The 18,597-nt window shown below is 39.2% G+C and overlaps 1 protein-coding gene across 3 annotated transcripts in view; it reads left to right on the forward strand.

The window, feature by feature from the left end:
- ARHGAP6 (Rho GTPase activating protein 6) overlaps nt 1-18,597 on the forward strand; it is a 468,278-nt gene that overhangs the window by 391,402 nt on the left and 58,279 nt on the right. For all 3 annotated transcript variants that reach the window (XM_084869821.1, XM_084869822.1, XM_084869823.1), the window contains exon 3: nt 11,878-11,949. In XM_084869821.1, coding sequence (XP_084725947.1) covers nt 11,878-11,949 — 72 coding nt within the window. The remainder of the gene's footprint in view (nt 1-11,877; nt 11,950-18,597) is intronic.

Here is an 18,597-nt window from a genome sequence, read left to right on the forward strand (position 1 = left end):
GTGAGGGGTGTGCAGGAGGCAGCCAGTCAGTGGTTCACTCTCATCATTGATGTTTCAATCTCTCTCTCTCTTTCTTCCTTCCTCTCTAAATATATATATATATATTTAGAGAGAGAGAGAGAAGCAAATTCAGGATCCTGGAAAGTCTGACTAGTTCCTCACTTAGGAAAAGATAACAACAGGTTTGCCCCACTAGAATATGACTTTATAGTTATAGTTGTTAGGGTTTTTTTTTTTGTTGTTTTTTTACTCATAGCAATTGAATATGGAAAAAATGACAACAAGTAAAAGATCCTTCTAGGGCATAATTTGATCATGACCAGTTATTACAGCAAGCAGTGATTACAAAGAACGCCTGGTTATGGAAAAACCATAGCTGAGCTTTTAAGCCCATGGCATCCAGGCCATGTGATCTGCTTCCCTATCTCATATTTTGATAGAATAATGAGACAGGGTCTACAAATCAAATATCTCAATGATTTTCTGTTAATAGAAACATACTTGCTTTGAGGCTCAAGATTCTCCAAGGTTTCTCTCTTGAGGAAACATTCCAGAACTAATTACCTTGACAAAATAATTTATATAAAACAGAGAACGTTTCCTAGTATTTAATTTAGCTGGAAGCACGGTGACCTCCAAGAACTGGCTCCCTTTGCAACAGTAAGAGGCTCACAGAATGTTCTTATTTTCTGACCACAGCTTTGATAATTTCACCACCACTTCAGCATGTAAACTGTGGGGATTAGTACATTTCACAAGTACTTTGGGGAGCCTCAACTCCAAGGAAAGGCATCTGTATTGCTTAAGAATACCATGAATATTTTCTTCCCTGAGAAACAGACACTTTGGAAACAAATTTTGAAAAAAGTCTAACCCACAAGGTGCTAGCAGGATAAAGAAACAGTGTTTAATGCATTGGGATTTACACCAAGGGAAGTGACTCAATAACTGTATTTCTACCTGCCTTCTATCTCAGTCAAGGTTAATGGAGGAATTGCTAAAGATAAGGTTATTGACCTATGGATTTGATTACATAACCAAGTCTGTAGCATGGAATATTTCTTTAAAGGAGATAGATAGATGATAGATAGATATAGATAGATAGATGATTGATAGATAGATAGATAGATAGATAGATCTCCAAAGTTGACTGAATGGTAGAGCCAGTTTGGGCTTTAATACATTGTTTTCTACTTTTTCCATGTAGGTTGTTTTCTTCCAGAATTCTTATTTGTCACTCTTTTGAACCCTAGTTCCCACTGAATTAACTGTCACCCCACTTCCAAATTTGCAATTTTCTTACCTTCTTTTAAACAAACCAATTAGATGCTTATTGAGAATAATATAACAATATATTAAGAGGCTTAGGATTAAAAAGGATTTCCTCGCCTAAGCACTCACCATGTGCTTTATTAGGGAAAACCCAAATCAAAATTCAAAGGTCCCAAGAAGGCTAACACTTTGTCCTTTAAGACTTAACTCAAACATTAGCCTTCCCAAGCAGAGTTGGGGACAGTCTTCTCACTTTTGATCTACCACTTAGTAAAATGTCTCCACTGAAGCGTTTCTTCATTTTTCTTTAATGAGGGTTTCATGTATCTGTCTTTCGCATGAAACTGAGTTTCTCAAAGGCAGAGATTGTGTCCATTCATCTGGGTTCGTAGAACCTAGTTATGTCTCACCTTAGACACGTGCTTAAGCAATGTTGGATGGAGGGAATGATAGGTCAGTGTATGGGTGATGAGCCCATTTTTTTTTAGGGGAAGATACCATGTGAATAGATAACTATTACAATGTAGAGAATATTCCAAAGCCAAAGAGATTGATCATGTTTTGTGGTCCAACATCCCTGGGCACTTTTAGAATGGGGATGAGATCCTTATTTCAGCTCTTTGCCTAAATCTCTGGGGTTAATCCCAGTTCAAGTCTTACATCAGAGTATTTCACTAGTCCAGTGGTCGGCAAACTCATTAGTCAACAGAGCCAAATATCAACAGTACAACGATTGAAATTTCTATAGAGAGCCAAATTTTTTAAACTTAAACTTCTTCTAATGCCACTTCTTCAGAATAGAATCGCCCAGGCCATGGTATTTTGTGAAACAGCCACACTCATGGGGCCAAAGAGCCGCATGTGGCTCTTGAGCCGCAGTGTGCGGACCACAGCACTAATCACATTGATTCCACTATTCTGGGCTTGCTGCTATGCTTCCTGCAGGCAGAGGTGGCCATTTTCCTGGTAGTCACTTCCCCCTTCCTGTCAGGGCTGCTCTCTTCCTCTTCTTGAATATGGAGCAGACAACTCAAACTAGCAGAGGCAATTTTGAATACATTCCACTGAGAATGATGTTGATAGTAACTGGCTCCAATGCTCATCCCGACTTTTCCTAAATACGTTTTTGACTGGGCTTTTGAATGTTCTACTCTCATAAGTCCCTGTCTGTTTTCTGATGTTGATGTATTGGGTCAAATTAACTTACATTGAAGAGAATAATCATTGGAAAACACTAAAAGTAGTGCATAGGCACAATGAATGGCCCTCAAATATCCGGGGCCATAAATAATATTATGACTTCTTTGACAAACCTCCTTTTCCGAAGTAGAAATAAAATATCTGGTTTAGTCTTTTTCATGTCTTACTTTTGGGAGGTTTGTGGCTTGAGAGCCCTCACAGGGGGAAATAGATGAAACTAAAGGATGAATTTGTTTTAGGTAAGGATAACATATCTTTGTAGTAAACACTTTTGTAAGACATCACAGATGGTATAACTCACCTAATCCACATTCATCCATATGATTTAAAGACTGTTTTTTTGGTTTAGCAAGACAGGCATGAGAACTTGAACGATAAACAGATTTTTGTACTAATCAGTGTTCTTGGATGAGAATAATAAGTCCCAAGCCTTGATAACTTAAGCAGAAAAGGTATTTAGAGAACCTATGTACTAGGAGGTATCTTGAAACGATCTAATCAACCATGTGTGAAAAACATCACCAGGTCCATAAAAATAAATCTGCTCAAGACTCTCGTCTGTCCACTCCCTTTTCAGAAAGCATGCTGCACCGGAATGGCAGGCATGGAGCATGCCTTCTATTGGCCTAGAATCCCTAGACACATATGTTTTCTCTCACATCAGGGAGATGTTAGCGGGGAGATTATTTTGATGGTGTCAGCCAGGTTAGATCTTTGGCTTGTGAGTCACCTTCTTGCCATAAAGTTGAGCTCTCAAATCTCTGTGTTTCAGAAGTACTTCAGTGAGCAGTACAAGCCTCCACTCTCTCACATGCTTGACGGATGAGTTTGCGAACTTTGCTTGAATACATCCAGTGCCTGGAAGAAAGGGCCTTTATTAAAAATTTAAGAAAAGTTATAAAGATAATATGGAGGTCCCTTATACACCTAGCCCAGCTTCCCCTAATGATAGCATCTTATATAACCTAGGTACACTTGTCACAAGAAACCAACATTTGTACATTGCTAGCAACCAAACAGAGTAATTTGTTCAGATTTTACCAGTGTCCCCACTAATATCTTCTGTTCCAGAATCCCATCCAGTATACTACATGCATTTAGCTATGCATCTCTTCTTTTTACTTAAAAAAACAACAACACACAAATAAAAACATTTTATTATCTCACACAATTTGGGAGAATATCTTAATCTGGGAATGTCTTAGCCTTGTTGTTCTGATTCATGAGATTGCACCAAGCTCAGCTGGGACCGCAATCATCTGAAAGCTTGACTGGGGCTTGAGGATCAATGTCCAGCTCACTCAGGTGGCTACAAACTGGAGATTCCAGTTTCTTTTCTTTAAAAAAATTAAATAAATAAGAATATATATATATATATATATATATATATATATATATATATATATTATTGATTTTTTACAGAGAGGAAGGGAGAGGGATAGAAAGTTAGAAATATCAATGAGAGAGAAACATCTATCAGCTTCCTCATGCACACCCTCTACTGGGGATGTGCCTGCAACCAAGGTACATGCCCTTGACCGGAATCAAACCTGGGATCCTTCAGTCCACAGGCCGATGCTCTACCCACTGAGCCAAACTGGTTAGGGCAGACTCCAGTTTCTTACTACATAGTCCTTTATATAGGGTTTCTCATGACAAAGTTTCCCCCAGAGTGAAGAAAGCAAGACAGAGAGTGACCAGATGGAAACCACAGTGTACAGTGCTTTCTTTGAGACAGCTTATTCCATTGCTAAAAAATTCCATTTGCTGACGAAACCGTCTTTCTATAATTTCCTTCTGAATCTTTGTCCAATAGAAGGCTGACCAATAAGTCTCTTTGTCCATAATGTTTAGTCCTCTAAAAAAAAATAAAAAGAACTACCGTGTGCCCTGAGTCTTCCCTGCAAGCTAAAAGCACTCCATTCATACTAGTATATCCATTCATACAACTGTTCAGCATCAGATGCATTTCCACACCTGATCTGGCCCCCATAAAGGAGAAAAAACACTTCATACAAGGAGGCTATTTGCTCTAGGAACTTGCTTTATTTTCCTATTGTAGTTAGGAATTTGATATAAAGATGTTATTAGACAGATTCACATTTCTTTACAAATTGAAGGAAATTGTTATTGTGCTTAAAATTCAACCTGGTGTATAAAGGCTCAATAATTTGTAAACATTTTTATATTGTTCTATTTTTCTAAAAGTATTTTTATTGATTCCAGAGAGGAAGGGATGGGGGGACATCAATGATGAGTGAGAATCATTGATCGGCTGCCTCCTACAGGCCCCACACTGGGGATCAGGCCTGCAACTCAGGCATGTGCCCTGGACAAGAATAGAACTATGATCTTCTGGTTCATAGGTCAATGCTCAACCACTGGACTACACCAGCCAGGCTATATTGTTCTGTTTAAAACAGAAACTGAGAATGGGTATAAATTGAGCATTGTGACAGGTGGGAAAATGTGAATACGTTGTAGTTTGGATGTCACATGGTTTGAGCACATAGCTGTAGAATTGTACATAGACCAGTGGTTCTCACCAGAGCAATTTTGCCCCGTGGCAAACTTGGCAATGTCCAGAGACATTGGTTGTCACAACAGGGAAAATGGACAGGCACTCTGATGTCTAATAAACTAAAGCCAGTGATATGGCTAAATATCCTACTATGCACAGGACAGTTCCCCATAACAAAGAGTTATCCAGCCCCAAATGTCACTAGAGCCAAGGCTTAGAAACCCTGCCATACATTATACAGTGTGTGTGTGTGTGTGTGTGTGTGTGTGTGTGTGTGTGTGTGTTTACTTATTTAATTTCAGGGATGAAGGGAGAGGGAGAGAGATAGAAACATCAGTGATGAGAGAGAATCATTGATTGGCTGCCTTCTGCATGCCCTCCGCCCCCCCCAACTAGGGACTGAGCCCACAACCCAGGCATATGCCCTGACTGGAAATCAAACCCAGGACCCTTCAGTCCGCAGGCTGACACTATCCACTGAGCCACCGGTTAGGGCTATATGCAGTATTTAAAGGGCTACTTACCATTCTACCACTGAGGTGTCTCTTTTATATCATTTTCCTTACTTTTGGACTGAGCTCCCCTCACTGACTGTGAATTCCTTTGGTTTGCATTCTCTGAGAGACTATTTTTCTGGTCCAAATAAATAATGAGACAGCTGTGGTTGAGAAAAGCAGGGGAGGTGATGCCAGAAAACATTCCTTCAAATTTTTCTCAGCAGGGAGATTTTGAAGTTTTGAAAGAAGCAAAAACCTGCCTTTTGGATTGGGATGGAGTTGCAAACTCCACGGCTTCCCAGGTGTGCAGTGGTGCGGGCTTAGGTGTCTCTGCTGGCCTGGGAGAGAGAGAAGAATCTGAGACCCACTGCTGCCAGGGTCTCCATTTTCCTCAGAAGGATGTGTGTGTGTGAACTTACCAAGATTTTGCATTAGACCTTAAGTTTTATAAACTACTGTGTGGGCTCAACACCACCCAAATAGTAGGAGGAATGGCTATGGTTATTTGCACCCACCAGGCTAGTTTTTTGCCTGTGTCTGTAGAAGCCTTAGAAGAGGACTTTGTCCTTACAAGACGTTGAATCAGTCTTTTTCTTTATTTCATATCTCAGTGCAGGCAATGTCTTCTCCCTCCCAGTAATGTGATCTTTATGGAGCTCTGCGACGTGAAGGGCTTAAAGGTGACACCCTGTCCCGTGTCCGGGTGCGCCTGTGAATTTAGACTGACGGCACCATTATCTGTGACTGCCTCACAAAGGAATGAGGCATCTTCCGGTCCATCTTCTTGTCCATTACCCAGACTTCTGGGAGGGCAGAGTCTGGCTGACCCTCACCAATGAGCAGCCATTGTTTTTGCAAACACCTCCAGAACATCTCTCATGATGCAGAGGCAACGTGACTATAAAGAAAGGATTTTCAGCTTCTCATCACAGATCTCTGGGTTCTACTCTTAGCCATCCCTAGTTCAAAAGACAGAGCTGGGCTTTTGAAAGAGTCTTGATTTGGGTTTGAATCCCAGCTCCACCAGATATCAGTCCTGTGAGTTTTGGACCATTTGCTTTAGTGCTGATCTTCAGTTGAGTCCATCAAAAAGCTACTCAGGTTGTATGTTGATGTGTATTAGTTAATATAGATGCAAGAATGACTCATGCCAATTCTGGTGAATATTTAGAGCTTAAAATTCTCTTTCTCTCTCTCTCTCTCTCTCTCTCTCTCTCTCTCTAATTCCCAACTTTCGCTCTTGGACAAGTTAATTAACTTCTTCTAAACTCAGTTTCCTCATCTGTAAAATAGAAATAAAGAATAGTGTGGGCTTCATAGAACTGTGAGGATTTAAAAAGGTCATAGATACAAAGCATTCCGTTTATAGTACATGCTCAATAAACACCAGCTGCTCATTACTACTATATCCCCGTGTCATAGGAAAGTCATAGTCTGAAGAGATTATAGGTACTTAGGTATTTTGAAAAGTTAAATATTCAAGAACTCTCTCTCTCTCTCTCTTTTTTTTTTTTTTTTTTAAGGAACTCTCCTGTGCAAGACTTACTTGCTGAGTTTTCAGTCCCATTCAGTTAATGGAATTTTTATGTTTGTACCATTCTGTTAAAATGATAGTGTATATATATATATATATATATATATATATATATATATATATATAGAGAGAGAGAGAGAGAGAGAGAAAGAAAGAATGATGTGTATAAATATGAATGTATACAAGTACAATTAAGTGGATTCTTAATATGTCTGTATCATGTAACCACCAATCAGATCAAGATATGGAACCTTGGCTCCTTCATGCCCTTTTTCAGACAATATCTATTCCCCCAAAGTGACCCTTACTCTTCCATCACCCAAAATGAACCTTTCCTTAAGCAATATTTTTATTATTATTATCTCTAGAATCAACTTAATATGGAAAGAGTGTTTTACAACCACCACTCTCTGAATCTGATCACCTTAAAATTAGGAGTTGTATACTTTATTGTTCCTGGGTTCTCTCAGAACCAACCCAAATATCTATCTGATTCCTGGCCAGGGAGAATGCTGATAGATCCTCATGCTGTGCCCCACCCTGCTTTTCACTGGGAGGAAAACAAAAGCCTAGGAGACAGGGCTCTGCCTTCAGAGGGCTTCTAGTCTAGCTAGAGAAACAAGCCTTAGGATGGAACTCCACCTGATAGTACATGAATGAGTTCATGAAAAGCATGTCTTAGAGGAGAAAGCCCGAGCTTCCTTATTCTCAACCCTCCTGAAAACCCTGGTATTGCCCCCCAAGAGGGCTCCCCATTAACCACACTCCACACAGATGGTTCCTTTGCTGTGGGGCCACTAGTATGTGAAAGACTTGCTGTCTCGCCACCTCCTGTTGTGTCATATATGTCTGTGGGGCATGGTCTCCTAAAAGAGGGCGCATAAAGTCCATTCCTCAAGTACTTGTTTCAAGACAACCTGATCAGGACTTGTGACCCAAGTCCTATATACAGGTCAATGATGTCTATAAGAAAGCGTGCACTCGGGGAGCAGTGAGCAAGCATGTGCTCCTCGTCACTGTAAAACATTGCTGTGCAGTATTGAGCATGAGGAAGCTTACACTTATAACACACATTGCCATCCAAGGAACTGGTTGAACATAAACTGTTCTGCATGGTTACACATAGTATGACAGTCTCTTGGGCCAGTTTTCTGTGATCTGTGGGAATAAAAGACACTCTTCAAAAATTGAAGACTCGATAAACAAACTGCGGATTGATCACAAGGGAAAAGGGAAGACGTGAGCAGTTTCATTTCCCAGAGCGGGTCACTTTCCTGAGGATTTTAAATGAGAAAATGGCATGCTAAAGCAATGCATCATTTCACATTATCACACATCACCCATCATTTTATTTAGTTCCTTTTCATAACATTCAACTCTAATTAAAAGATAATATTTGTTGTAATAGTTAAGCTTTAAAAAAAATGTAAGCCAGACTCTGGCTAATTTGGCTCAGTGGATAGAGCATCGGCCCGTGGACAGAAGGGTCCCAGATTCAATTCCCCTCAAGAACACATACCTTGGTTGCAGGCTCAATCACCGGCCCCAGGTTTGGGCACATGTGGGAAGCAACCAATCAACATGTCTCTCTCACATTGATGTTTCTCTGAATCTCTCTCCCTTCCACTCTCTCTAAAAAACCATGGAAAAATATCCTCAGGCGAGGATTATCAACAACAACAAAAAATTGTAAGCCAGTATTCACAAAGATCACATTTTTGTGATAAGGAGGCTTTAAGAAATAGTTTGGCATTTTAGAGTTTGAAGTTCATATGATCCTTGTGAGGCCATGTAAGCTCTCTTGCTGGTGGAAATCTAAATTAGCAAAACAACTTGGAAAACAGTCAGTGTTACTCAATAAAGCCTAGGATTGCATACACACTGGCCTGGCCATACGACTTCTACACATATCCCCTGGAACTATGGTTCTCAGGCTTTAGTGTGAAGCAGAATCCCCCAGTGGGCTTGGTAAACACACACTGCTAGGCCCCACCCCAGAATTCCTGACTCAGTAAATCTGGGGTGAGACCCTAGAATTTGCATCTCCAACCAGTTCCTAGGTAATACTAGTGCTCTTGGTCCTAGAACCGCATTTTAAGAACCACTGTCTTAGAGAGATTCTATGCATGTACATAAGAAGATATAAACAAAAATTTTCAAAAACATTGTTCCTAATAGTACTAAGCTAGAAACCATTCAAATTTCCATCAACAGTTCAATGAGTAAATGAGCTGTGGTATATTCATACAAGAAAACAATGTATAGCGATTAAAATGAGTGCACTCCAGCCACCTGCCTCAACAGGAGGAATTTCTGGAAGCGTTTGATGAATGACATGAATAAGGCAAGAAAGTACAGCTACAGCATGATTCCATCTATGTGAATTTAAAAGCAGGAAAAACAAAACTACACTCTTAATGGTAAAACTGCAAAGAAAAACAGAAAATTGATTCCTGCAAAATCTGACCAGTGATGGCCTGGGGTGAAGGGGAGGTAGGTATATAGGGGACTTCTTGGAACTAGCAATAGTCTACATCTGAAGCTCAGCTGTTGGATATGTGGGAGTTGGCCTCCTAATTATTATTTAAACTGTACATTTATGTTCATACACATCTGTATATATGATATGTCCCCTAACTAAGCAGAAGTTTTTTTAAAAAATAATTTTATCTTCAAAGAAAATGTTGCCTACCCTATATTTATTCTGGTTCTTTGACAACTTGCTTGAATTGTAGGATCTGCCCAATGGTTATGAAAAATAAATCATATATATATATATATATATATATATATATATATATATATATATATATATATATATTAGTTATTCTTTTCTTCCAGGTTAACTATTAAAATGAAATAATGATAGTATTTTTTAAGAAATATACTCTTGTTACAGTCAAATACATTTGGTGGTATGAATTAGTGATGAACAAAGCATTACAAAGTACAAGATCTGTCAGTCCTATTTGGAGAATGATTAGAACCTTGTTTATTGTCTGTATGTATATAATAACTCAGGGTGGTCTTATAGTTAGATCATCTTTTAGACCCTGAAGATAAAAGCATATACATGACGAAAGAGACTGATGGCTCTATGCCGCAGTTGAACTGATTTACATAATTTTTCCCCATACCAGTCTCATGAATGCAAGAGTGAAGACTCTTATGAACTATTTCCATTTTATGGAAGAAGAATCATTTTTGAAATATTTGTTTTTGCTTTTTGAAAGGAAGGAGGGATTGAATGCTGATTATATTGTGATATCTTTTGCCTCCAAAAATTCAGAGAGGAGGAGTTGGAAACATCCAAGCCCCGTGAGGCTCCCAGGAATGCACATTGCTGTTTAAGAATGCATAGTTAGTCTTTTCTTGATATCAGAGTCTTGCTTTCACATTTTATTGGGATGAGTCTCTTTCTTTACTACACTTTTTAGTTTATCCCTTCAAAAAACACTTCTTAATCCCCCCCTCTTACACATAAGTTTCCTTGTGGCACAAGCTGTATTTCCCCTATTTGATCCCAGTGTGGATTCCTGATTCACATCTCCCACATGTTAAGTTGACAGCTGCATAATCCCCAAACGCATTCTTATAATGACTGCCAATATTTTATGATGACATCCCAGGAATTCGATTGCAGCTGCCTACTGATATGAGTGGTATCTTTATTATTTGGTGAGTTAACTAGACATATTAACTGTATTTGTTGCAAGTACAAGATGCTAAAAGAATGTATGACATACTTATCATAGTGAAGAATTAGAAACAACCCAAGTGTCCATCAGTGGGGGAGTAGTCAATCAAATAAGGAAAATACATCTGAATTTGAGTGTTGGGGTCCCGATTAAGCACTTTTATATGCATCATGCTATTTAATTTTCACAGAAACCCTATGAAATTCCCACTTTGTAGATGAGGACACTGAAACTTGTCCAAAGTCATACAGTTAATAAATGGTACAGTAGTAATTAGATCTGTGTGCCATAACCCCCAAACTCATTTTCTTCTCCAGTTACACTCTACTAGCTCATGAAGGCCAAAGCCTTATGTACTGTTAACTCTTCTTTCAAGGAGACTTGATTCAAGATGACATTGGTTTGTTTGTGGTGTTTGTATCTGCTTAGTCCCTTCAATGTTTTTACCCAACCTCCTCCCCTCTAACATCTGTCAACCTGTTCTCTCTATGTCTCTTTCTATTTTGTTTGGTAGCTTATTCTGTTCATTACATTCCACATATAAGTGAAATCATATGGTATGTGTCTTTCTGTGACTGACTTATTTCACTTAGCAGAATACAACTCATAGATACAACAGTATGATGATTATCAGAAGGAAATGGGGGTGGGAGGAGGTAGAAGATGGTGAAGGGGGGTAAATGGTGACAGGAGACTTGACTTTGCACAATGCAACATACAGATGATTTGTTATAGAATTTTACACCTAAAACCTATGTAATTTTATTAACCAATGTCACCCCCATAAATTCAATAAACATTTTTAAAATATGACATTGGTTCACATAAACATGAAGAATAGGAAGAAACTCATCTAATAGTAAAAACAAACATATCTAAAATGTCAAAACTAAATTATTTCTGAAGGAAATAACTTTCCTGTACTTTCCATTGAAACAAAATTTAAGAGCATACACCAAGATTCTAGTGATGTGTGCAATCCAAGTCAGGGATTTTCTTATATTTTCAGAGCCATTGGTCGGTTTAAAATGTCAAATTATGAGTGAAGTAAGTGAGAAGTCATGCTTTTGCTCAGACATGGTTATCAAAATTGATCATGTAAAATATTACTTGTATTCTGATTTTTACAACTTTTTACTCTTTTAATATTTACAGATGGACAAAAGAGGAAGAAATCTTTGAGAAAGAAACTGGATTCACTAGGGAAGGAGAAAAACAAAGACAGAGGTAAGGAACAGAATGAACTAGAGTGAGTACATCTTCCATAAAGCATAATGGTTGAATTTGGTGGGGTTTTTGAATTGCACAGACTTACGTGGTTCAACTCTATTATGTAAACTGGGTTTCTATGATGGAATGTCATTAAGAACTGTTTTGGTCTACTCCTTTGTGTTTGAGTGGCCCCGTACTGAATTGATGAGTTCAGCTGGTTTGAGAAAAGGGTGACTTCAGCCAAGTTTATGGTTCTGATTATGAGTCTGGCCAATCAGCTATGCATAGAGAGAACCTGGGTTGAGCAGCCATGGATTGCATCTCTAACGTTAACCAGCTGTCTGGCAAATCCAGATATTTAGGCAGGGCTAGTTGAATGAGAAAGAGTTTGGATTCATCTACCATGACTACTGGAAAGAAACAGTCTCATCCTCATGGGTTACTGAAGATGAGTCATTCTTAGCATTTTGATGTTAGAACATAGCATGCTTATTATTTGCCTTATATGTTTTGGGAATTGTTGGCTCTTCGTACTGTTTTGTGTACCTTTTGTGTCTACTTAAGGAATTGACACTTTAGCCCTTCTTTCAGAGGTATTTGTAGTCATTTCAAACTAATATTAATGGAGCCCACACAAAGGGCACCTGGCCCCCATTAGCACAGTACAACATTGTGTGTCTTGTTTCTATGAAATAACTGCTGAATGGTGTGGTCATATGAATGTATTTTCATTTTATGTGACACAGTAAATGAATGTTGAGTAAGGAGAGCCATGTACCTCACCTGGGAAATCTTTTATATAACTATTGAATTTCTCCTTGATGGAAGGAAATAAAACTGGAGGTATAAAAAAAATAAACACATTGTAATTAGTATTGGACAAGACCTAGTCCACATCATCGATCCCAGACTCTATACCCATATCTCAAACCATGCTAAAGGGTTATGACATTTGGTTCTTTGGAATAAAAGGAGATAAAGAATTCTAGCCCTAGCTGGTTTGGCTCAGTGGATACAATGATGGCCTGTGGACTGGAGGGTCCCAGGTTCAATTCTAGTCAAGAGCACATGCCCGGGTTGTGGGCTCCATCTCCAATAGGGGGTATGCAGGAGGCAGCCGAACAATGATTCTCTTTCATCATTGGTGTTTCTCTCTCTCTCTCTCTCTCTCTCTCTCTCTCTCTCTCTCTCTCTCTCTCTCTCTCTTCCTCTATGAAATCAATAAAAATATATTTTTTAAAAAGAATTCTAAAGAATGGAAAACCAACGTTTTACTTCCCATAGAGCATGAGTTCTCAACATCGGACTATTGACATTTGAGACTAGATAACTGTTTGTTGTGGGACTGTCCTGTGCATTATGAGAGGTGTTTATTAGCATCCCTGACCTCTACCTGCTAGATATATGCCAGTTGCACCTCCCCTAACCAAAACATTTCCAGACATTTCAAACTTTTACCTCAAACTGGTGAAAAAGCGATGAAAATGTCTGTTATTCCCGACCCTTGATGGCATAATAGAATAATTTGTGGAACCTTTAATATTTGCAATGACTAATCCCATGCCCCCCAAAAATGTCTGATTTCATTGGTCTGTAGGGGTACTGAGAAAAAAAGTAATTTTACAAACTACTAATGCGCAACTTCTAAGGTGAGAACTCTGGTCCATATTCACCAGTAAACCTACCAGGGCACATCCTATTGCAGTAGAACCTGCTGCAGAAATAATGAAGGCAAAGGGCGCTGACTCTTGTCCAGCTACCTAATAAATTGCGTTCTATTTCATGGGTTCATATGCTCTTGCCCCGATTTTTTGTTAATGAATATTAGTAGCCAAGGTAGCTTTTGTAAACTACTTTTTACTCATTCTCTTCTTGCCCCAGACCTCCTCTACCTCGCTAGATTAGGGTAGTTCTCGGTGTGTATGGAGTACATTAAAGGTATTATTCAGCCTGCTCTTAGTAATGTAGCATCTTTAAAGTTGATTAATCCTAAGATGGTGATATTGTTACTGGGATTTGAATATTCATAATGTAGACTTTAGGTGATTCTTCTAAAGTGCCCATTTGGGCTAGACTACTGAGCAGAATGAGCACTTTTGTGGGAGATGTTTCAGTTCTCTCAAGAGAGAAAGATGTATGTGTGCTTGCTTATATCACAACACAGCAGGAAGCAAGAATGGAAATGAGCAGGAAAGGAAGGACCAGGGGAAGTAATTGACCAATATGTACTGGACCATTGGTCATTTTTCAGTCCAAATCATATTTATGTATTATATAGGCGCAGTGAAAACTTGGCAGTGTTCTACAAGGCTGCGCAGGAGCTGGCTTGGGGAGAAATAAAACAGGTCCTGATGCTTCCAAAGGAAAGACACATCACCCATCCAACTAAGGGGGAAAATAAGGCTTCATTGGGAAAAAATGTTTTTTCCCCCTTATTTAAAGTAGCTATGATGTTTAAATAGAAGGTGTCCTAGGCTTAAATGAAGCTTAATTGCATGGCATCCTTCCCAAACATAAAGTCCTGGGAACCAGTGTGTGAGGGGGCAGCATGCAGGTCACACACAGTTAGTTGGTTCACGTTATTTTCTTCCATTTGAATATTAGCATTTGAGTTCATAACAGCTGCACATGTGAAAAATGATAATCACTTGAATCCAAGAGTAAAATAAGGAAAACAGGAAATTCGAAATGACCTCTTGGGTTAGATCATCTAAAAATAAATGGGAGCAGCTTATTAGAATCAAATTACTTTCCCAATAAAGAGTGATTCATTAAATGTTTGGTACGCCACTAAATTAATTGATTCAATCAGATTGAATCATGTCCTGTATTTTATTTAATTGCTTGGCATAATGTACAGCAGATCATGTGACACTCCTGCATCCCTCCTGCCACTTAAGCAAGTGCCCATGTGACTTTTGATTTCCATATGAAACTAATTCAAGACTGATGCTGGTTCAGAAAGCATGTTTTCTTTTTTTTTTCTGTGTCAAAAGGCTATATAAATATTTATTTATCTTGCCCTCACTAGTTTTATGCATTTATAAAGAAGACACTAGTTTTAGTTTTATGCATTTAGAAAGAAGACACTAAAAGTTTAAGTGTATCTATAATCTTTCGGGTGCACCAATAAAGCATTAATTTTTTAATTTATCTTTATTGTTGAAAGTATTACAGATGCCCCATTTTTTTCTCCATTCACCCCACTCCCACTGCCACCCACCCTAGGCCTTCACTGCATCACTTCAAGGACTATATCCTAAGAAGCCTGAAACACCAATCAGAAAGTATATATGCACCCCTGTGTTCATAGCAGCATCGTTTACAACAGCTACAATCTGGAAACAGAAAACACATTTTCATACAGAATAGTTCCAATCCCTTAATTTCTCTTAGTTAAATTGCTTGGCCACCAAAAAGTATTTTTAAACTTTTAGAACGTTAGAAAATGTCTTGCTTGTATCAAAAAGAAATCACTTTGAGGATGAAGGTTTACAAATAACTACTTTGTTACAGTTCACGTGGTCCTAACCAGAGCACCAGGGGAATGGGTTTTATTGTAGCATAAGTCTGAGAGCTAGGTTCCCTCTCCACAGGATGTTTTCAGATCGTGCCATATATTCATGGACATAAAATCTGGGAAATTTTCAGGTCTGGCACCTTTCCTTGTGCTGAAATCACACACGCCATGTTTTATTGTTCTTGACTGTCTAAGTAAGTTACTATAATGTGAGCTGTGAAGTGGCACTGTATAGGAATAGTTGACATAATTTTATTTTGCATCATATGAAATAGCAGTAGAGAAATTAAGTATCAGTTATCATTATTGTAGGATCTAAAAGAAAATGTATTGAACTCTGTCATTGAATGCTGCTACCGGGGATGAGAGAACCAGGGTGAGTGTGATTCCGGGGAAGAGCAGGAAGGGACAGCCACCACAGGACCGCATGGGTGACGGCACAGCTTTTGATCTGCATGCTAAGAGTATTGAGACACCATCCAAGTGTCGTGCAGGGGGTGGTTTCATGGTGTGGTTAAACAGATCGACACACTGCAGTGTAAACATCCACTTGGGCTGGAAGGAGGTAAGACTGGAAGGAAGAAGCCTGATTCCAGAGGTGGAATCACTCCTGCTGAGGACAAAGTCCAGGATGGGATGGAGGGAGTGGAGGAAAGAGGTGGCATGCATGAAAAAGTAAAAGGAGAGGAGGTCAAGGAGATGGGATGACAGAAGATCAGATAGGTCATTCAAGTAGATGTCCAAGCCACCCAGGATGATAGTAGATTTTGGAGGATCACGGCCATGAGTGGAAGTCATTGGCAAAAATAGAAGATACCAGTGAGTAGGAGACGGGGGAACCTTGCAGTAGCCCATTTCTGCCACAGGGTGGGAAGGTGATGATCTGGAAATTGCAGTAGGGAGCAAAGAGGGTGTCATGCCTGACCCCACAGTTCTTGGGGAGGGATAGTAGGCAGTTGTTACTAATAAAACAGTATGAGAAGCAGTCTCCTTGGTGAACACATTCCATAGATAGGAACATGAAACACATCATTCCTGGCCCCAAACAGTGAGTCTTAGGTAATGTCCTTCTGGTTTTAAAAACCTATTCTCAATCTTATTAGCCACTGTCATCACAGGCTCCTTTTGATCCACTAATGGAAGAGCACTGGATCCTCAGATAAGCTCAACTCTTTCTTTGCACATGAAGGAGGAATGTGCTCAATATACTTGTAATAAATCCTCAATTTCACAATAGCCATATTTTGAAAAGCAAAAATATTTAAGGAATCATATCTAGAATTTTACAGACACTAGGCATGGCAACACAAGTGAAGCAGCATAGGGAGGTCTCCTTTCTGAAGCTTATAAGAGCCCTTGGAACAAAGCAATGAGAAACGAAAGAGACTGCATTAGAATGCTATTACTGAAAGAATAAACTCAGCCAGGAAAGAAAGGACATTAGAAATAAAAACCTGTGATAGGTGGCTACAGCTCTCGATTGGGGAAAAAAAGAGAGAAATAAAAATGTGGGGAGAATGACTTCACATATTCCATCTGTTTCATTCATATTCAGTTATTCCAATTTATACGTAGAGTGACAGACTCTCACATATTAAAAGTGACAGATTCCAAAGAAAACCCTTTTTTTCTTCTGCTTTCCCCCAAGGATATTAGAAATCTTTACACGAGACTGGTTGGTTTTCCTTGTATAGAAAATGTGGCTAGGAGAGAAATCAATAGTCCCCATCCCATATTAAATTCTGCTATGAGCAAGCCTGCATGAGCAGACACATGCCACTTGATATATTCATCAATATCCTTTTTGCTGATATTATTCCTAGCAGTTTTCATATATTGGGTGTAGCTGTCAGCCTGGCCATCCACATGGTTCTAAATTTTCCCCAACCTTTTTGAAGCCAGACTACTTGATGATTCCCATAGACAAGAGAGAGCTGATTTACATACTAAAACCTGTGGTGCACAGCAGGTGGTCTGCTCTGGTCCCATTTGGTTTCTATTTGCTAGTAGTGGAAGTGGCCTTTTAAAAGGAGTATTGCAACTTGCTACACTGGCCACATGGATCACTCAAAACAAATTCCTAAAATATTTTTTGTATTATTATATGCCATCTAGTTTGTGGATGGAGAATTATAAGCATCTGCAGAAAATCCCCAAATGCTAAGCCAAGGTGCTGAAGGTTTAATTTTTCACTTAAAAACGAATTGCAGGTTTGGATAGAACCAGAGGTGCAGACTTTCCAAGTGCTATTTCTGCTTTCACTGTGGACGTAGCCATTAGCTCTGTGATGTTAAAAAAATGTTGCCATCTATCAAAGAAGAAAACCTCTAAAGCCTCTTTCTACCTGATTTAATGTTAGCTTTTTCCTTCAAAGAACAAACCATTTAACACTGTTTTCTCTTGATCACTCTAGTTTTATTCATGGGGGTTATAAAAAGGATGGAGAGGCTAGACTCCAATTTGCTGCTGCTAAGAGACCTATTTTTGAGTCTAAAAAAATAATTTAACCTAATCATTAATGCTCTTCACCATGAATCTAAAATATTGCCAATAAAATACCTGGCCCTTGGTTTATAGGTTGAGCATCCACCTATAAACCAAGAGGTCATGGTTTGATTCCAGTCAGGACACATGCCCAGGGTATGAGATCGATCCTCAATAGAGGGCGTGCAGGAGACAACCGATTAATGATTGTCTCTCATCATTAATGTCTCTCTCTCTCTCTCTCTCTCTCTCTCTCTCTCTCTCCCTCCCTCCCTCTTTCTCTCTCTCTCTCTCCCTCTCTCCTTCTCCCTCTCCCTCTCCTTCTCTCCCTTCCTCTCTGAAATCAATGAAAATATATATATATATTAAAAAAATAAAACACCTGGCACCAAAGATCAGTGTGCTTATGATATATATGTATACAACTTACTGCGGAGATCCAGAAAACAACTGGATACACATCTCCAAACAAAGCGATAGATTTCTGCATTCTGCTCCTTCTCCAAAATTGTCCTCACTAGAGGACTGAACAAATTGTATCCGGGCCCTTCACCAGATATTAAATAGCGAGACTCCACTCTTGTATGTGGTCAGCAGAGCAGCCCGAGTACAGATCATGAGTGACAGCCCCAACCCGGCTGGCTGAAGCCAGCACGTGG

This window comes from Pipistrellus hanaki (assembly GCF_964339955.1).
Source record: "Pipistrellus hanaki genome assembly, chromosome: X".
Lineage (NCBI taxonomy): Eukaryota > Metazoa > Chordata > Mammalia > Chiroptera > Vespertilionidae > Pipistrellus > Pipistrellus hanaki.